Below are 22321 nucleotides of genomic sequence, written 5' to 3' on the forward strand. Positions count from 1 at the left end.
AACTGTGAAGTTCTTTGCTTTTATTATTTGGTGTTACAACTTTAATGGTTTCCTACACTGTCATTTCGGGTGGGTGAATAAGATTAATTCAGCACTTCATAATGCACCATTGTATACTGTTTACATCATTTATTTTCTTTTTACTGAATGATTACAAATTTCAATTTAAAGTTAATAACATTTGGTGGGAGTTACTGCATGTGAATTAACCGTGGTGATGTCAGTGCACCCCTCTGGAATTTAAAAGATATTTCACTGCGTTATATCATGTGCCGCACAGTATATCAATTTTTATTTCCCATCCCTCAAGTATGGAATGCACACTGTGTAACTTCTAGATTCTCAATATAGACATAATTTACCCAAGCTGTGCAAATGCCCAACTTGCTGAAGATGATATATATGAGATTTATATTAAAGACTAGTTCTTTCAGGGAAGCAAAAGCCTTGCATACTACACAAGCCTCTATATTATCTAATTATTTGGGGAGAGGGGCTTCTAATGTTACAGACAAAGGGAAATAGCATGTAAACTGCAGTCATAAACCAATTTTTCCTTACTTTAACGACTTTAAGATTAGATAGGTAAATCCCAGGCAAGGCCATTTATTTTCCTTGAGAACTATGCTTTGACATTTTTGTGAGTGTCTGGATTAGCTGGTTGCATAAAACAGTGAATATTAGAAATATTCATTCACTTTACTTTTACTTACATACCATCAAGCGTATACCAAATGTTAAACAGAATCTAGTTTGCTCATTTGCTGGATTGCACATGCTACTGCTTTCTTTATGTGAATTCATAATTCCTGAATGCATTCAGAGAGCAATGCACTTACTTCTTCCTTGCTGTCATGGTATTAAGTATATTAAAAATAAGTTTTTATGCTCAAATTGATTCAGTAATATGCTTACATTCTGGAATATTCCCACAATTACAACTAAAAAATGCTTTGATTCCTAGGCCAGGATTTAGTTCATCTGATAAATTTAAGTTTTTACTGTGAGATTTCAAGAAGTACTTTACAATTTATTTGCTATACGCTTTTGGCCTTTTTAATGTGGAGCTGTACTTCATCATTTTCCTCCAAGTACCTGCTTTTGCAGACAGAAATTTTGACCTCTGATATCACCACATTCCAGTCTTGCCTGTATATCTGAATATCTCCATAAATCAAGTCATTTCAATACTAGCACTTATTAACTTTTTTCTCTTTCCAGTATCTCCTGATTAATGTGTCAAATAGTGGAGGTGTCAGGATTAAAAAAAAAAAAAAAAGAAATAGAAAAAAGCAATGCAAAACTTGATTGTTTTCCCTCTTGGCCATCACGTGGTTGTCAATCATAAAAATCATCACAGGAAAAGTAACTAATTAAAAATGAAAGGCCAATATCTCAAGCAGTTCCTGTCAGTCCTGGGATATGTTTCCATGTAACACTGATGTAAGACATGAAAAAGAGCTGGCATGCCCAAATGGTTGCCTGTTTTTTCCAGCTACATCTGTTTGTCTAATGACACAAATTACATTCCCTAAAATCCCTGCCACATTTATACCTTTGATATTCCAACCACAATACTAATATCCTAAGACCTTCCTTGCAAGAGGTGTTCACTTCTGCAAAGCCCAGTTATGTGAGTAACAGTACACAAGTCATCAAACACTGCCTGAGCGGGTATTACTCAAGCAACTAAGGCTTCCCAGGATCAGTCCTGTTGGATAGGCTGCCAGTTGGCACCATTTCCACTCCCAGTTATCCATTTTACTTTGTGCACATGCCACTTAGGAATGAAACTGGATTTCTGTGCTAGAGTAAATAGAGCATTACTATTGCATTATTCCAAATATTGCAGTATTGAAAGGAGAACATCATCAGACTGACAGAACGGCACCAGAGAGGTTAAGAGGGGCATCACCTCTGCCAAATTCTTTGGGAGCTAGACCAGGGTGTCTGGCTCACCATGGCTGTTTCTCCACACTAGGCTGGAACAGGCAGAGCACCAACCAAGAGTGACCCCCAGGCAGCAGCACAGGTGGGTGGGCAGCAAATATTTGCTTGATCCTCTGGTGCTATTCAGGAGCTGGTTATAATCTGCCTCTAAATTAGATGGGCTCAACTCATGGGCTCTTCTATAAGTGAAGCCTGCAGAAGAAGAGTCTGGGCTGAATAGAATCAGTGAGATTTTAGCCTCTGGCTTTGGCAGAGGCACAGCTGCGAACAAGTCCTGAAGCCACTGGTGAGGATGCGGCACAGCACGCCCCAAGCAAACGAAGCAGCAGGACTTGAACTAGGGGATGCCTATGTCTTCATTTCCAATTTTAAAACACACGTGGGAGAGGGAAAGTGGGAGGACAGCTACTATCATTTTCTGCACCAACATGAGCCCAAGAAACAATGACATTTACTTTGGTCTAACTAATTTCCACACATCAGATCATGTTCGGCACCCGTGTGCCAAAGTCCTATTCTTCAAGTCTGTTGAAATACCACTTTTTGAAACATGTGTGCTAACATTTGGCCAACACCACCACAAGATCATTTTATTAACTTGTAGCTCATTTCATAGACTGCTGCTCATGTTGCTAACATATGCTATTCTACCATTTACTGCTCTATAATTAGAGAAGTCATATGAAAGAGATACACAAGGCTTAATTTTTGCATTAAATACAATTTGTTTAGACTCGGGTAGGCAAAATTAGGAAAAAAAGAGTCATATAAAGAATTAGAAAACTGCAAGACAGCTAATTTAACTCTTAAAAGGTCACAGCAAAATTATTTAAAACACAGCCTTCCTGCCCCCCTCATGCCTGCACACAGTTTTAAGAGTCAAATCCAGAACTATATTCTGCTCTGCCAGGATAAAACTAGTTTCCAGGGACTGAGGGCCTCAGGGGCAGAGCAGCTAGCAGGATCCTTGCAAATGGGGGACCAAGGGGTAAGATCAGAAGCTTACAAGTAGCAGAGTGTGTCTTTTACACACTGTGTCTTTTCTGCTGCCACCAGGCTGTTATGCCAAAGCATTTGTAGTATGGAAGAGGTTGAATAAAGGATAGAGAGCATCGCCAGAATATTTATTATAGCATGTGCTGCTCAGAGAAGGCAAGGATCCTACATCACTTCTCTTTCCTCACAGCTGACAGAGAAAATTCCAAGCCAGCCAGCCATGAAGATGCTTTTTACTGGGAAATGCTGGCCGTTAACAGATCTTTTGCTTGAGAAATTATCACATAAGGACTTTAGAACTCATTATAAGCCAGCATGTAATAATAAATAAAATATGAAACATTTGACTTTGATGTTTAGCATATTTGTCTTTCCTTCATTGGATCAGTTTCAGTGTTCACCAGGCAAGTTAGGAACTGGACAGGAGCCGTGGTGCTACACCTAGGGCAGAGCCCCTGAAGTGGAATCAGCGATTTAGCAGCCAGCTACAACTTACAGGCACACAACAGCATTTCTCTCTTCCAACTGCACACAACTGCATTGCAGAAGGGACTTGGATATATATTATTTTTAATACTGAGCTGCTTAAAAAGCAGTAAAAATATATACCAGTGACGGCTGGGAATCAATTCACAAGCAAACTGGGTTTTAAGGGAAATGCATCCTTTCTACTGTAAATTAATAAACTGCAGCTATAGTTTATTAAGCCACCACAATATTTTACATTTTCTATTGCCATAATCTTGACTGCTTATAAATTACAGTACTTTTACCTATTCTTTAATCCAGAAATATCATTATTAAAATGTTTGATGGAGGCTGCTGTGCATCTATCATTGCTTGTAAAAGTTAATTAGATTAGATAAAAGAAATAATTAGATTTGCATTTTTATCCTGGTTTTAAACTTCCAAAGAAGATCACAACAGTGTGCCTGTGGGCAATTAAAAACAGCATAGAGCAGTGAAATATAAAGGCAAAAAAAGGTCTGTTTTTCCTAGCTAATTCATGATTGAAGATACAATTACAAAATATTTTACGGGTTTGCTGAAGCTGGGGGCTATTCCTAGACTTCTAAGCTTTGTTTATAACTCTCTCTCTCTCTCTCTTTCAAGGGAGTATCTGATCTGTGTACCCTGCCAATAGAAGTATCAAATTGTTTTCAATGGTTTTATTTGCAGAGCTGCTGGAAGGGGATCAGTTTCATGATCAATACCAAAAAAAAAAAAAGGAAAGAAAAAAGGTAGAGGAGAATATTCCCTAGTGCTGGAACAGTACAACTGCCATTGCTTTTGCTTGTCAACACTAAATAGAGTTTACAAAGAAAGACAACCTCAGAGAGCATAACTGAGCTGACAATAACTGGATTCCAGCTTGTGCATTTTCAGCAAGCTCTCTGCAAGGAGCTTTAACCTGTCTCCAAAAGGCAATAAATGAAAGGTTCAGCTCTTAAAATTGGAGGTCAGTTACATACTTAATGATGAAGCGTATCTTTAAATCTATTTCTACTATTATTATCCTAGCAAAAAATTAATTAACCAGGTCAGGGAGGCTGTGAAGGCTAATGTGGAATGTAATTATTCCTGATCTTTGGACATGTACTTCACATAAAGAGATAGTCCTTATTCAGCTCACCAGGTACCTCAATTGTCAGTAGTTAATCATGGATAAGAAGAGAGACTCATTGGTTCAGTCTCTTAAGTTTTACTTATGATTCAAATGATTCTAATTCAAAGACAGTTTAAATAGTTGCAATTTTATGTTACTATTCTTTTGTCTGTTTACCATCACAGTAATCACATTCACTCTATTTGAGGGAAACAGAAAATGTAAGAACATTTATAGGAAAGTAGAACAGCATGAATGTATAGATTGAATCTTGAAAAAATTACTATTAGGAATAGTTTCTAGTGGCTGAATTAAAACAGAAGACTTATGAGAGCAGAGGAAACCAGTTTCTCTATGCAATGGAAATTGTCCTGATTCAAACAGGAAACAAAATGCTCTGCAATGGCATTAAGCACAGTAAAGAGGAACAAGGTGAAGGGAAGTGGACAAAAGCAGCTTGAATCATCTTTTACAGTTATCCTCATCACAGATTTCTGCAGAAAAGCTCGACCATCACTGTCCCTTTTAAAGACTTCAGATTTAGGAGTTGCTCTGATGAAACCTACCCACAGGGAGGAAAGCTCTAAAAACTTAAATCCACACACACACCCATTCTCAGATGGAAATGCTGGAGCAATAGCCTCAAAGCATCAGGGGGATCCACCTCTTTTCCTCAGATGGGTGTGGTGGGGCTCAGAAGAAGTCCCCAAGCCTCATTCTGAAAGGACTGAATTCTCAGAATGAGGCACAGAATTCACAGGGATTTCAGGACCCCTGGTTTGGAAACATTTAAGAAATGCATGTCTTTCCTTTTTCCAGTCTAATCTTCATGATGTACTACCAAATTCCTCCTTTAACCAGCTTTTTCACTTCTTCCTAGAGGTTTTCACTTTCATAGCACAGGCTAAGAGATGTCCATGAATTAGTCCAACTGTGTTCCCTCTACTTCAGAATGAATATTTTTTATTAAACAATCAAATGAAAAAACATATATTTTACAAAAATCTTAATCAACCTGGAGACAGAGCTCTTATTTGCCCCACATTATCTTCTTAACTTTAATTTGCACTGAAATCAATGATTTCTCTGCACAGCTCTGCAGAATAAAGAACTTAATTTGGCATACTAGATTTCCTCCCATCTCTGTGGACTCCTCTATAGAAGAGTGTTTATGAACATTATGAACATTTGAGCTGAAAAGTAATAATACACTGCATTTATTTGAAAATTTTCATTTAAGATTCTCAAAACATTACATTTAAATGGAGGAAAAGGATATGATTTGCCAAATTTCTGATAATCAGAGAGAGGACTGAGGAGAAGTCCAGATTCCCACTGCTTTTAGCCAACAAAACTGCTTTCCCCAACACATAGACCCTGATAGAAACACTAGCTTCATGTGGAAAACACAAGATGATTATTCAGAACATGTAATGACGTCTGTACTCTTGAAATTCCTACCTTTTTTGCATACACTAAGCCCAGATAAAGTGCTCTTTGCTCATAGATTATTGACAAAGTTTTGGATGTGTAACAAGTCTGCAAGTGAGGCGTTCCAGCAAATGGTCTCAAAACAAAACAAAACAAAAAAACCCAAAGAAAGAAATAACCCCTTCACCAATAAATGAAACAAGGTGTCAAAATGATTACATAAACTGATAATATACAGCACAATATAAATAATAAATACTAGGTAATGCAAATTCTCAGTATATTTACCCAGTAGTTGTCCAGGGGAAGCATGAATTATGTAATATAAATTATTTTATATTTTATATATGGCTGACATATCATAAGCCCCTTCTAAAGCAATTTCTAATTGCTGAAGTGGTTCAACTGGGTGCACTTACTCACAGAAACCCTTGTTCAAGAATTAGCCCTGCACCTCAGGAGAGGACAGTTGACACACTGTGTGTCTCATGATGAAAACGTTGCATCAGCAGTGCCCCTCTCCCGCATCCTGGAGAACACGCTGTACTTGCCTCGAGTAGCTGTGCCATGAATGGGCCCCTGCCCAGATGGAACTGGCACCTGTGCTGCTCACATTTTGTAATCCCTTCAGAAGGGGAGTGGCAGGGAAGGGTACTACTGTTTTCTCACGCATACGAAGCACAGATAAGAGCCCACACCATTCTCTGTAGGTAATCACTGTTTCCTGAAAATTGTTGCTCAAGAGTGTCTTTGAACAAACCTTCTAAACAAAATCAAGTTATTGGGGACAGAGCTGCAAATTCTACCAGGCCCAAAAACTAAACTGGGAATGTAAACATTTAATAGAAATTTTGTTTCCCCTTCAAGAGATAGAGAGCGGAATTCACCTCGTCTCACATCAGATCTCTACACTAAAGGCATTGGCACATATATCCTCCTTATTTAATGCAGAGAAACAGCCCTTTTAGGGAACAATTTATCTGATATATTTTAAATATCTACTTTAGGACAAGACAAATTGTATCCTGAAACAATTCACTTAGCTTCTCACTGCTCACTACAAGAACAATCTGGATAATTGATTGAGACTGAGTCTGTACTGCAGTTACCTATTTTTGATACGATGAACTCCACCCACATTCACCGGCATGACTTCAGTGCTGGTAGTGAGGTTTCTTGGGAAGATGGTGGGAGAGGAGCTGGGAGAACTAGCACAGTACTATGTCTGTCACCTGCCTCCTGTTTTGCCTCCATCCCAGCTCTAGCCCTTAAGGAGCTACCCATCTCAAACTGTAACACTCATAACCAATTCTACAGCAGCAAACCTACTACAAACTGCAGAGGCAACTTAGCAGCTTCTGGCTGCCAAACCTGCCACAGAATTAAGGCAGAACAAATAAACAAAGCAAGACCACTTGGCTCACAAGCAAATGGACTGTGTGAGCTGGTGTTTAGCCTAGGAGAAAATCTCCCAGGAACTTTCTATTAGTAATCTCCTCAACAGACCATTGGATGTCTGACTTGGCACCTGCCCAGTGTGCTTAGTGCTTCTTACCAATGTTCCTTGGGCCATGGGATGCCCATGAAGCTGGCTGACCAGATGGGAGAAGAAACAATCCTCACTGCCTCAAACACACTGATTAGACTCAGGTAAATTTAAAAATCATAAATCAATAAAGAGGCCAAACCACTAAGGAGCTGTGGCATGAGTATTATATATTGGCAAGAATTTGGAAGCCAGTACAGGGACGAGTCACCAAGAAATAGTTCAGCTTGAAAAAGCAGAATAACCATTGAAGCACTTCTTTAAATGTACATCTAGGAAAGGATGGGAAACAAAAATTGTGGAGGGTTTAGCACTATGTAAGAGGAAAGATGGAAGTGAATGAGAAAATGAACTTTCAATCTATTCTAGAATAAAGTCTAAGACCATATTTCCCTGGAGATAGTGGAAGGGTAAAGCTACTGAGAAGTATTGACTGAAGTGAAACATAAAGTACATTTGAGCTTTTTACCACAGAGCAGGCATCACAGCCAAACATACCTACAATTCTCCAAAGAGAAACAAAAAAAAAAACTAGTCTTAATTCCTCTTTCTGTTTCCTAATTTTTAAAGAAATTTTAAAAATTAGAAGTTTCTCATACAGATAACATTTCTGTTTTGTAGACTTAGCTAGGTTTCAGCCTTAGCTTTTATGCTGACTTTTTTATATTATTCTTTGCTTTCTGAAGCAAGACTTGCAAATAACACTTAGAGAAGTTTTTTTTCTTTACACTATTCTTTCTAGTTCCTTACACTGTTCTTTTTTCCTTACACTATCTCTTTCATCCTTGATGAACACCTAATATGAACACACAGTCTCTTAATAGGCAACAACAATAATGCTGCTTTATAATTCAATTGTGTCTCTCATACAAGGTATTAACACATCTATATTTGTTAAATAGAGCCCTTAGAAGTGTAACTGAGACTGCATTACAACATTTTCAAAAGCATTTACAAGCATTCCTTAGGGATGAGGGAAAGAAAAACTTCAGTTTTGGCATCTAGTAACATAGCAATCTGCTAATTAAGGAAAAGAAATGGATAGCCCAAGCTTATAAGAAATGATTGGCAGCACAATCATCTGTCAGACCAAATTGAAATATTTCAATCAGTGAAGAGGCCCATGGAAATGCTTTCAAAGTGGGAAGCAGAGAAGGTAACACAGTCACATGCCAACAATGCCTCTGCATCCATGTCACTCCCTGCCCACGTATACTTGCACAAAATTAAAACATGTTCTGAGTACAAGTACAGATAATTAAATATCTCCAGAATACTTCCAGATCCACAAGGGTATAATTATTCCAAAGGCACCTGGAACACATATACCTGTGGGTCTTTGTGCATGAGCAGACTGGTGCCAGGGACTTGGTGCTGCTTCAATGTCTCAATTTTGCCTCTGTAGAACACAGAATTCCTCCAGCAATAACTGAGACTCTGTTTTACTTCACACAATGCGAGTCAAACTGATTGCAGATTTCAGAATTGTGACAAGATGGTGAGATTTAAAAATAGTTCATAACTTTCAGAAGAAAACTTTGCCTATTAAAGTTCTTTGCACCAAAAAAGATGTCTGACAATAACTTTCTGGGACACAAGGAACTACCATAAAGAGCATCTTTACTCAGGCTTGTTAGTAAAGCATGTGGCTGCTTTATTTTAGACCCTTCCCTCTCCATAAATGGAACTTAAGTATAATCAGAAGAGAGCAATAAAACACACTGACCTGAATTTGCTGCTGCAGTAGATTGATTTTGTGCTGCTGTTGCAGAAGTTGCTGCTGTTGTCTTGCAATCTATTAGAAATAAAATTTCCATTAAATTAAAACAGCAATATTGAAATTTCAATACTATTGACCGAAAAACATAATATTTGTTATTCTTTATTATATTTTATTAAGCATATTAATTTTTTTAAATGGGGCATCTTTTAGAGGTAAATTTAAATGCAACATAAAAATCTACTTAGTGAGTAAGAAATATGTATTTTAAGCAGTTAGACCTTAGCTCTGAAAAGCACAGAAACATAGGTTTATTTGTGTGCACATGAATAATCTCATCACTATTCAACAAAGCATTTAAGCCTGTGGTGATCTGTAACTGTGAGGCATCACTGTTAGCTACAATGGAAATGGAACACATGCTTAAAATTAAGTGCTTTTCTGAATGGGGATGGGATTATTCAGGTGCTTAAGGTTAAACATACATTTTCCTGCTTTGCTGAACTGGACCCTTAGCTGGTATTTATAGATGTTTCACTATTCAGCACAAGCTCCTAGGGTAAGCTTCTCTGACTTTCTCCACAATGAGCAGCACATTACTACTCTTGCAAATCTCAAAAATCATCCTTGGAGCTACTGAGCAAAGCAGAGCCTTATTCTGTGTAAAAGCAGTACCTGGTGCTCAGCAACTCATCCCCCACACAGCCCTATGAAATATGCAGATATTCTTACCCCCATTTGGTAGAATCAGTAGGGGATCTGGAGGATAAAGGTTTGCTCTACCCCTTCTCTAACACAGATGGAGAAAAGCAAATGTTCAGGGTGAAGAACACTAAGAGACTGGTGAGAATTTGCTACAGATACTCCATCTACCTCCCTGATTCCCACAAAATCAGCATGCTGGAGCAGAAGGGAAATAGGATCCTGCCCTCAGACCACAGAGCTGCTCCCTGCAATGGGTGATGTGGAAGGCAGCCACCAAGGAGAAGCCACAGGGATGTGGGGGACAACTGGACTTCTGCTTTAGAAGGGCAACAGTGCAGCAGACTGAAACGAGAACAAGATTTGTGTTTCCTGGAAATCCCAGCCTCAGCACTTCTGCTACCTTCATTTCTTAAGTATAATTTCCCCTCCTATAAATATTTATCTAGAGCAGAGGAATCACATAAAACAGCAAGAAGCTGGTGACAAAGGTATTTTGTCACTCCAATCCACTGTTTCTCTTCTGGCAAAAACCCTCTTGGGCTCTTTCCCTAACATCTTCTGAGCACACTTACACTGTCATAAACAGAGAAAGCTAAGTAAAATGTTTTTATGATAAAAAATGACAGGAATGCATAAAGGTTGCTTTGGAAATAAGCAATCACATAGTTTTAGTGAAAAGTGTTCAGATTAACTCAAAAGGAATTTGCAGTCACATATTAACAGCTTGTAATTGTGCATACACCGAGACCAAGGCTGTCATTTCCTTAATCTCTCACTGTCACATGGAAATACCTCTAAGTTTTTTCAGTTAAAATTCACTTTTGTAAGAGAAATCAACTCAAAATTCATATGTATTTTAAGTCTTGTATGTGGCCTCAAGGAGGCAAATTAAAGTCTACATGATTCTGGGGCTGGATGAAGGCAAAGGGCCACAAGAGGATGGAGTCAAGCAACTCTCACAGATCACTACAGCAATGCTTGTAACAGAGCTCAAACTCCTTTCAGGAGCCTGGTGTTCAAACAGATCTGGATCAACCTCCCAGGGAAGTCAATAAAATACAGTGAGTGAGGACTGAATGAGCAGACCCTTTTGAGTGAGTGAAAAAGGGAACCAAAGAGAGCTGGCAGCTCCTGTGCCCAGGTAGCCCAGGCGCAGGTCCCAGAAGCTCAGGTAGCTGTTGTCAGCACAGTGACCAGCAGTGGTGCCTGTGCTTGGTGAAACAACCCTAATGGGGACAGTGCCACATGGAATATTTAAAACCTCTATGGGAGCTGGAATTAGCACTTTTAGTGAGCAGCACACCAATTGTGTGACTCCACCTTAGAAGTGCAATGCTTGTAACTAAAGATAAGGTCTGTCAGGTTTTTATCCACATTGTCCCTGCTGCTGAAGTCTCAGCAAAGGTAAAAATGGTCACAGTGAAACAATACAGAGCATGGAGCTGCATTGTGGGCCACTCTCTCTCAGTGCTGTATCATTTTTTCACAGGTACACAGTACCCTACATCCAGGATTTTTTGGAGCTGCTGATGACCTGGCTGTAGCTTAACACAGTAAACCATAGCCATGACAAGGAGGAGGCTTTTGTTTACATGTGCAAAGGAAGGGATCTGCCAGGGTTCTGCCAGCTTGTGAACAGCTTTTTGTACCGGCATGCACAATGTAGCACCATTTGAAAAGGCATTTCGTGCTGAAAACAAGAAATATACCACGGAGCATCTAATCTCCAAGGTTCCTCTTCGCTGGAGCAGTTCTGTGATAGAAAATGTACCCAAGACCCCGCAATGCAATTACCATAGCATCGTCTTGATGTATAGGCTTGACACAGTAAAGTAGGGTACACAAGCACCATGTGGCTCAAATTCTGAATTTTATTTGCCTATCGGTTGAGCTACATGCTCGCTTCATTGAGCATGACAACCTAGTTTTAAGTGTCATTTAATTTTCATTTTGAAATATAATTACAAAGTGTTCACTGTAAGATATCACTCGTCTGCAAATGTGTCAAGATTAATTTGTGCTAGCTTATTCACAAGTGTCAATAGTTAATTACTGTGTCATCTCTAGATGGCTAAATGACATTCTAACTTCTGATTTTTTACAGTGTTCCTTTATGTTATTTTCCATTAGGGGATGAGTCCATATTCCTACATGTGGGCAAATACCCAAGCACATAAAATACCAGACGTCACAACTCATTAAAATCAACAGAGCATACATTGCTGTATATATCCTATAAAATATATTTAACTGAAAAGATAATTCTAGTAATAATGTCAGATTCTTAAAAACCACTCATTAATTTGGATCTGTCGGATCTAACGCCTAGGGGACTAGTGCAAGGGATCATTGTTGTTGCACTTTTGTTCAGTGAGAAGAGGACAGCTCGTTGGACAACTGCATCTTTAAACCAAACAAATAATCAAGGGAAAAAAACCACCAAAACACCAAAAAGACAAAACAAGAAAAAAAAAATTGTTCACAACCTCAATGAACAAATCAAACTTTACTTATGCAAGGTATTTGAAGGTTTGAGTATGCTTAAGGGTTTTTGTTTAATTATTTCCATTTCAGAAAGTGTAAAATAATGGTTATAGTCTGGCTTGTTCATAACTCTCAAAATTGCATCTCAGTGCAAGGAGAACTGTGAAATCCACTTTTCCCTTGTTTTTTTTCAGAGTCCTATAATATTCCCTCTTTCTGGAAAAACATCTAACTTCTGCAGATATTTAAGCTCTTTTAACAAAGGCAAAAAAAAAAAACAGAAAAGGAAGCAACAGCAGGCAGAGCAGAGTTTGTGACAAGCATTCTGCATGAACCATTTTCACAGGTTTCCTTCTTGGAGCCTCACCTGTTCTTGCTGTTGGCGAGCAAGGTCCATTTGCTGCCGTTGTTTTTCGATTTGTGAGGCTGCCAGCTTTTTCTGCTCATCATGGGCAGCCAGGAGCTGCTCCCGTAAGCTGATCAGCTGGGTGATCATAGTAGAGAGCTGGCGCTCTTTTTCTGCCAGGCTTTCTGGTGTACCTAAACGTGGGGGAAAGATGAACCGTAAATATGAGCTGGACAATATTTACAAAGCAATATTTACCCCTCCAAAAAATGGCTCCATCACCAATGTGCTTTTTTCAAATGGCAGCTTGGATATATTTTCTACTAACAAATCTCAAAAGGATGTAACACATAGATTTGCTGTGCTCTAAACAGGGGAGGATGTAACAGAAACGGGGGCAGAAAAGATAGAGAATATTTCCTTTTTTCTGGCAGGGATTTATTCTCTATGAATCCCTGGATCTTCTCCATCTAAATCTGCCCACTGCAATAAATACATTGATAGTTTATCAGACATAATTTTACTTCAGTTTATATATTTTCTCATTTTTTCACTCCAAGTACATATAAATGCTAAAACAGAATTTAAAAGATGCTTTTTGGTGGAAGAAGCAGTTTAAGAATTTATTGATAATTTCTCCAAAATATGCATATATCTGGTAGGTCATTTAGGTAAATGTAAGCTATGGTTGTGGAATTTGTATTAAAAATGAGCTTTACTTTTCCTCAGGAGAAATGGCTAACCTGAGAAAATAGCTAAAGAATTTTCATTTAACTTTCAAAGTTTACTCTACAGAGAGCACTTAATTAATATGAAACTACGGTACATTTATTCTTTGCACTAATGATGCTTAATGGTCTGTTTATGGGTAAATTGCATGGGTCTCATAAGTGGAGAGTACAGGGTCCTCTTCCAAATCAATCTGAAAATATCCCACCTTATATAGGAACATATTACTCAGTCAGAAACAGCAATGTTTGTTCCTATATTTGAGCCATACAACACATTTCCTTTTGTGAGCACCTCAGAATCATAGGTCTATGAGATAAAATAAATACATCAAGGTAGAAGTCCAAGAATATTGGAAGATCATCTGAAAGAAGTATAGAGATGGAAGTGGGATAAATAAAGCAATTTAATGTTGTAAAGTTGAACTGAAAATCAGAGAAGAAGAAAACCAAATCAAGAATTATTCAGGTCTATAATCTGCCACTACAGAGTGGCACTATGAGAAGTGGCACAAAAGAGAGTATTCAGAAACTTCCTTTCCTCTGTTCACAATAGAGGACTGTGATAAAGTCACTGGACTTTTGAAGAAGAAGAAAAGGCGTGAGCAACAGGACCTGGGAGGGAATGAAGAAACAGTCACAAAATTATGACTCCAGCTTCTTCCCAGGAATAAAATGGATATCTTGTATAGAAGAGGAGAAAAAAGAGGCTGACAGGTTTCATAAGGAGAAGGAAGACAAAAGAGGCTTCTGCCAAGAAGGTAACAAACCCAAGATTATCCACTGCTTACATTATGGGGCCAGTATGAATCCTACACAGAATTTCATTTGCAAAAGCAGATTTAAAGAAAAACTCTGTCTGGTATTGCTTTGTATGGAACAAAAGAAACTGCATGGTTTAAGTCATTCACTCTGAACAGACTCTGAAAAACAAAGGGTACCTCATTTTCTGTACATTTATTAATTACATTTAGCAATGCAAAGTACTAAAAAATATTCAATTTCTTATCCATTATTAAGTGTCTTAGTTTTAAATGAGTTTCCAAGAACCTGATGTTTCCCTACCCTCTAGTGCCTAATGTACATCCAGTATACATGTGACACAGGCCTCCAGAGGAAGAAAAATGTGTAAATGCCTTTGCAATAGAAATTTTAGAAAGGATTGATAGTGATTTCCTTAGTCACAGGAGGAATGATGGATGCATGAAGCTGAAACTGAAGGACACTCCTACCCAGACCAACTCATTGCAAAATCTTAGGGTGATAGGAGTCACTGCAGCAATAGAAGAGTTCTGTGCAAAAAGCTGTTACAAGTCCAAAACAAATACAAAATAATTTTTGAAAGTAAGCTTAGGCAGCTGTGTGGCCAGGAGGAAAGTGCCTGCCGTGGAAGTCCTGCCTTGCCAGGATCCTTCAGCATGTACTGAGCTCCATGCTGACAGCTGTTCAATTCTCTGCAGCTTCACAATGGACCTACCTCAACCCTCCTAAACTGTGTTATTAGGTCTTGAAGATTTTTCAGCATGGTTCTAAGGTCATTTAGGTGGTTTGGAATTCATTTCCACAGGTAAAAGACTCTTCTGCCAAAGAAAAACTCCCTTGCCCATTGTGACCAGAAGAGATCAACCACTCCACCCACCGATTTTAGAAAGCCAGTGGGAAGCAACCTGCTGCCTCAAATGATACTTATTGTCCTCCACTGCCACCTGGGAAACAACAGCTTGAGGCTTTCACATCTGTCAAGCAGCTTTGGCATCATAATGCAAGCCCCTGAGCTTACAGTCATAAAATATTTTACACACCCAAAGCAGATATTAATCTCCCACTCCATTTCCACATTAGTCTGTATAGCTTGTACTTGCTCCATAACATGAGTAGGAAACCACCACAAAGAGTGCCTGTAAAGGCTGCAAAATATGGTTGTTTTCTTAGGATTTCTTAGAATCATTTGATATTGTTGCCACAAATTTATGGTCTTTCTTTCTCTCTCTCTTTCTTTCTTTCTTTCTCTCTCTGCTTTTTTTACAATAGCAGGCAGAAGTAACTGTTCTTATTCAGGAATCCACAGCAATTGTTTTTCTTTCCTTTTCCCTCCCCCGAGAAACACATCTGAAAGAAATGACCCCATTTAAAGTACTCTGCTCTTTAATTTGTACCCTGTTATGTAATCCAGCAACAGAATAGAACTGATGACCACAAAATGTACACTGTGCTCCTGGAAAATCACGAGACCTCCACGAAGCTGCAGGACACCTAACCAAGAACAAGCATAAGATGAGAATGTTGCTGTATGAAAAGTGTGTGTGTGTGGGGGGGGGGGAGGCATAATTTAATTTTAGAGTGGAAAATCCCGACCATTATTTTACAGTTTAAATACCAATAAAACCCAACTTGCTTAGAATGCAGACCAGATTGAGCTGATCTGGCTGGGACAAGAGAGGTCATCAGTAGCTGTGTGCCATCATCATCTGTTTTGCATCCACTTACTGTAGCGAGCAATGAGATTCCTAAACTCATTACCAGTAAATAAACTTCTGCTGCTGACTGAAAATATCTATAAATAAAATAAAAATACAGCTATCTGTAAAATGTATTTGCCATAAAAAGAGATAAAACAAAAAGCTTAGTAAAAAATGAACAGTAAATATGCCAGCTTCCATAAAATATTATATACCACAGCACTCTCTCTGTTCTAATCCTATTCTCTTACTCCAAAGACAGCAGTGCATTTTTTTCCATGGGGTCTTCCTTATCCCCAAAACACATCTGTCTTGAGTTTCTCTCAGATTTGTCAGGTGGATCAGTGCTCCCCAGGGCCTGCTCCATCTGAAGTATTTTAATTTGACTAAACACCTGATTTATTTTATCTCTCCGATGAGAAAGGCAGTTTGTCTTAATAGAGCCTGTCAGCCCACAGTCCCATTCACAGCAATTTACAGGCAGCCAGGGATGCTGGAAAAGAAGAGTGCTGTGATTCTGTATTTTATCCTCCTCCAGAAAGCACCTAAAAGCAGCTATTCACTGCTACTGCATGTGGCATTTTAGAACTGAATTAGCTTTTTATTCAAGTAACTACACTTGTTGTGAATAGCTTATCTGTAAAATTGCTACATTCACTACTGATTTTATTAACCTTTGGCTCTATCACAAAATGGTCCTCAGTTAGGAAAGACCTTTAAAATTGACACATTTTTCTTAGGGGCCTTTATTTCAGTGACTACAGATATACTGAATTTGATCCATTGACTCCCTTTACCAGCAGTATTTAAAATTTTGAGTGTTGGTGGGAAGCTGATACTGTTTAAGGACTTCTTTTTAAAATGGAGATGGGTCAGTCTCATCAAAAGTTCAGAAAAATACTGTTATTATTTCTGAGAATACTTTGGGTATATCCCTACCTTTGTGATAAAAATCTGGTTGTAGCAATATTTTAATTTTTCCCTGTGTGCTTATTGTTTTACTCTTTATTTTAGATTTCAGCACAAACTGAGATAAAATATTCAGATTGAAGAGAACTAAGGCATCAAAGAGAACTCTTGACTTTTTGAAATTCTGGTCATAGGTCAATCTAATCAGGAGACATAAAATAAAAAGTAGCTATAAATCTGCTGAAAAAGAGAGAAGAGTTCAACTTGTGGTTTAAAATTCCATTTAGAAAGAATTCTGCTTGTGGCAAAACTCTATCTACTAAAACCAACTAGAACACTACATGATTTCTGGTACATTAAGTAACAGAAAGAGCATCATGTATCTTACACTGCATTCAATAAAAATCATAAAGCCCATCCTGAATTTTATCTACTTAGATTTCTTTTAGTATGGCAAAAAAAAAAATAAAATAAAATTTAAAAAACGAGTATCCTGAAAGTATAGCTATACAGGATCATTAAAGTTCCTATACCAACCACTGGTTTGCCACCTTTTACAACTTCTGGTACCTTTTACAAACTATTTAGTCCATATACAAATGTGGCTGCATGTAAGCAAACACTGCAGGCTTCTCAGTGTTAAATTTCTTACTGTGCTTGGGGCAAGCTGTCCTGAGGTAGAGGCAGAGTAACTGCTGGTAAGGGAAAAAAAAAAGAAACAGGCATAACAAAAAATAGACTTCTAGGCTTACATAGCATAATTTAAACTAATCTCTCTGACTCTCAGGAAAAGAAATCGAGGTAAAACCACATGTTCTATCAAGTGAATAAAAGACAAAGTACTGGAGTCATAAATACACAAAAACTTTTATAGGCATGATCCATAGCTTGCTAAAGTAGGGTTCCTAGCTGTGACACAAAATTACTGTGGGTTCTTGAATGGGTCTCAGGGTCCCAACATGTAGGCAAAGTGAAACACTACCAATCAGAGGTTTTTATGCCTGGTTAGTTAATGTTTCTGAAGTGCTTTGAGATCTTTGCATGGAAACTCTACACAGCTGCAAAGCATTATTGGTTCTCTTGAATTCTGTGATTAGTGTAAAACATGACAAATATCATCCTTGTTTATGCACTGCATCTAAACTAACTTTTGCTCCATATGCTTACAGGAAATACAAATTAATAAATCACAAATCATTACTCCTGTTACGTTTACAGAACAAACACATTGTGTGACTTTCATGAAATCAGGAGGCAGTAATGCAAGAAAGAAGTGTGGACTTTGCCAGAAGCTAAGTAGGGCTTTAAATCACATAACTACAGCTCCAAAGTATCATCAGCCAAAACAGTTCAAGCAACAATCAAAAATGATTCTGAATCAAGTTAAGCAATTTCAGCCTTTTTTTTCCTTTTTAAAAAAAAAAAGCCTTTGTGACTCAATCCCTCTGTTAGAGGGGAGAGGATTTTATTATTTTATGGACACTGAAAAGAAAGCAAGAACACAATGCTAGACATAAAAGAAAGAGTATTTGATCTTAGCTTCCCAGAGATAACCTGGTTAAACCATTCTGTCTAACACTGCAGTCTGCAGCACACATCAGATGGGCTGTGATGTTTCCACTTCACAGGCTCTGTCCAGCATTTAGCATTTACCCTTTCTTGATTGGGTCACCTTCTAAATGCCACAAAATAGGGCAGCAAAAGTCAACAAAAATAAACAGGGAAAACAGAAGAAAGTAACAATCTAATGGAAGGGCTTCGGAGATAAAAGTCACTTTGTGAGGGCTGCCTGACTAAGGAGCCCCCTTGCCATTGCAACAGCATCTAATTTGAGTTCTAACTCCAGCAGCAGTTTAAAAAGCTTCCACTCTAAAGGGCCCCAAGTGTATCATAAAGATAAAGCATTTCAGTAGAAAACAGCCACAAAGACCTCTATTATCTTATCAGTCTTTGGTTACAACAGCTGAACCAATATGACTAAGTTCTGAATGACTTTTTTTTTTCCCCCCTTCTTTTTATAACACTAGAATACTGGAATTTCTTTATTTCATGATCAGTTAGCAATTGTTGGTGTTCCCATATGCTACTGTCCCGTTCTTAGTCAATAAAAAGTTTTATAAATGCTCCCATTGTGCTTTGTAGCATCCCAGTGCAGAAAGCAACACAGCAAACACGTCCAGCATGCAAAACACACCGGATTCCTTCTCTTGGGAAGGTGTAAGATCCCTCCCCTCCCTGATGTCTCAAAATGATTCTGCATTTTCAGCTTTGAGCAAGGAAATTTTACTACCAGAGTCCACAGACAGTAATGGGAATTAATATTAGGAACTACTGAAAATATTCTGTAGAGAAAAGTATGTCATATTTTGAAAAACAAAAAAGAGTTTAAACTAGTTATACTTTATGAGGAGGATGAAAATGCTTTACTGATAACCCACAAGTTTACTCCTAATTCCACAATACTAAAACTCACACGTTGCAGCAATTACTTAGGTGGGAGCAATTTGAAACTCCTATGATTTGCAAAACAGGAGACTTTTAAAACAGTCTTATATTTATCATGGCCCTGCCTCTCTTGGATTAGCCAAAAACCAGCCAAATAGCTGAGTGAACACGAAACCAACTCAGCAAGGCCATGCTGACCCTTCTTTGTCACATGTCACTGTGCCCACAGTCAGGCAAGGGCAAGGACAGGGCCCCACAAGCACCTCCCTGGCTTTGGCTGAGCTGAGCTCACAGCCAGCACTGGGCTCCTGCACCCATTGCCCTTGAGCTTGGCTCATCCCAAGGCTTTCACCCATTCCTCAGCTCCAGATCTCTGCCTGACACTGAGCTGGGCACAGGTGCCCTCCCAGGCACCTCGGAGTATCCACGTTCAACTGAGCCCCATCCAACCACCTAAAGCTTCCTGCTCTGTTGTTTTTTCCCTCCTCAAAAGAATGTGATGGATTTATTCCTTCTTCAAACATCCCAAAACCATTTATTCAGCATTAAGAACAAGTCACGAGAATGTCTGTAGTAATCCAGCTGAATATTTCCCCTAAAGATTTGCCATCACCTGGGGCAGGTTTACATGCCATAGTAGGTCCAGCAAATCTTGTACCTTAGCTTTGCTCCTCCAAATATCTTTCTTTTTTTTCTCACATATTCAGTGGACTTGTTGCCCTTGCATGGTTTCTTAGCAATTCTCAAGTGTTTCTGAGCAATACCTTACGTTCAGAGGTTTTCTTCCTTGACTGCTTTTCACAGCAGTTCCAATCAAAGTAAAACAATGCACTCAAAAAAACACTGCAGTGACTGCACCAACAGGAACTGCTCCCAGGTTTCTCTCAAACAGCCCCATAGCTGTCAAAGCAGGGTGCCAGGCAAAGCTTTGGACTAAGTTCCTGCTCAGCTCATGGACCAGCACAATGAAACTTTGCACCATTTTTAGCAGTGTGGTGAATCTACAGTTGAGTCCTAAAATGTAATCCACGTCAGGAATGCAGGAAAGAATGTGATGTTAGCCAGAGCTTCAACCTCCCCCTCCTCCAAACCAGTGCCCAGCAAAAAGCAGAATTCCAGCAAGTCTCTCGGACTCCTGACTTCCTTTCACACACATGAAAAGAAGAACTCTGTCTGACATAAGCCTTAGAGGACTTCAAATATGCTTAGAGATGTTGTTACTATCTCACAGATACAATTTTATTTTACTATTGTGTTCTATTTTAAAAAATAAATTAAAAAATATAACTAAAACCCACTTTGGCTCATTTCTTAGAATTTCTCTCAAATCCAGAAATTGTAAATTTATACTCTAAATGATATTAAAAGTACACACTAAGTGTTAATTCATATGTGTGCACACAGAAGGAAGAGAATGAGTTTTTGAATATATTATTTGTAGGGTTTTTCAGCAGCAAGTAGAGATTTGGTTGTAAATGGTTTAGTGCTTTCAGTAGGTTTAGAAAAGCTTCATATATACTCAATATGAACTGTTCAGAGTCTAAATGGGAAAAATTGTATTGCTGGATATAAACGGGAAAATGCATATTATACATTTCAACTAAAACTCATAGCCAACCTGTTCCTGTTGAGTTAGAATATAAGGATATAGGAGAGGCCACAGGCTCTGAGCAATCTGTGATACAAACACTAAAATATGAGATAAAGAGAAAAATGAGCAATTTCAACTGAGTAGACTGTAACCCAGGGCATAGCACAACAAAATAAGATAAATATGGTGGTGTTAGATAGGGAGTAAAGTTCACATGATTAATATTATTATTGATTCTAATACTTGATTCCAATGTTTCCAAAGTAGAAAATAAAATACAAATGAAAATAAAGATGGCCCATCCATTTAAGGCACTCATTCAGGACTTGAGAGCTGAAAAAATACCCTGACCCTTCAGTTTCAGATTTTCCCATTTAAATACAGATGACATTACTTCCCTAGATCATAGAGGGGGAAAGGGAGGAGGATGATATGCTGAGGATAGCAACAGCAAAGATTACAAACTATACTTCTGGGCCACAGAAAGAAATAGTATATTAGGAAAAAAAAAAGATAAAAACAAACAAACAAACAAAATCTACCCCACATTTACTTATACACCGGTTCCTCCTCTGTAGAAGAATCCACACTGCGATATCAGGAGCTGTGCCAGTAAGAGTAGCAGAAATACTCAAATGTCATAGCAGGAATAAACTTGCAGCATCAGAAGCACCTCTGTGCAACCATCCCACAAGGATGGTGTTTATCAGCTTTTCTTGGGGACATTATTCTGGTAAGTGATAAAAGCACAAGATTGGTTTTATTTTGTTTTCCATATCAGGACACACATTAAGCATAAGCAAAACTAGCAGATCAAAATGTCTTCCTCCAGAAGACCAGAGTCATAAACATGGTTTAGAAGTTAAAGCCTTTATTTTTCTCATTTGCAAGAGCTATAAAACTAACTTCAAGCCAGTAGTCCTACAAGGATTTAAGTTGTCACGTAGCAAAACAGGGGAAGTCTCACAGAGAAATGGAGATATCTGAAGCTTTTCCTTCTGATAATGGGACACAAATATTAAATATCAGGAAAATCAAGTCCCACAGTAAATACAATGGTTGTTGCTTCTCCATTGCACTGGAATTGTCGATTCAGCAGGTCTAGCTCTCTCTTGTAGATTGTCTACACACACATGTAGATCAAAACCTTCAGCAGAAACACCCTGTATTTACAATGGCATGAGAGCTGATCCCCATGTTCCTACAAACACTAAGTGAAGCCAGTTGTTCACCTTCCCTCCCTATTATTTTATCTCTGAACCTGACCCAAAACACAGGGACACTTTCATTAGTTGGGCCTAAATTTTGTAATTGTAGAAGGAAAAATAGCAGACTTGTCAAACAGAAGACAAAAAAAAAAAAAAAAAACCTCACCTCAGTTTCTAGAAAATTCACTGTATTTGGC

At 38.4% G+C, this 22321-nt stretch overlaps 1 protein-coding gene across 13 annotated transcripts in view; it reads right to left on the bottom strand.

Moving 5' to 3' along the window:
- SOX6 (SRY-box transcription factor 6) overlaps nucleotides 1-22321 on the bottom strand; it is a 362938-nt gene that overhangs the window by 129065 nt on the left and 211552 nt on the right. For all 13 annotated transcript variants that reach the window (XM_050975367.1, XM_050975366.1, XM_050975368.1 and 10 more), the window contains 2 exons: nucleotides 12806-12978; nucleotides 9256-9324 (listed from right to left, as the gene is read on the bottom strand). In XM_050975367.1, the coding sequence (XP_050831324.1) occupies nucleotides 9256-9324; nucleotides 12806-12978 (242 nt within the window). The remainder of the gene's footprint in view (nucleotides 1-9255; nucleotides 9325-12805; nucleotides 12979-22321) is intronic.

Source organism: Serinus canaria, chromosome 5, assembly GCF_022539315.1.
Source record: "Serinus canaria isolate serCan28SL12 chromosome 5, serCan2020, whole genome shotgun sequence".
Classification (NCBI taxonomy): Eukaryota; Metazoa; Chordata; class Aves; order Passeriformes; family Fringillidae; genus Serinus; species Serinus canaria.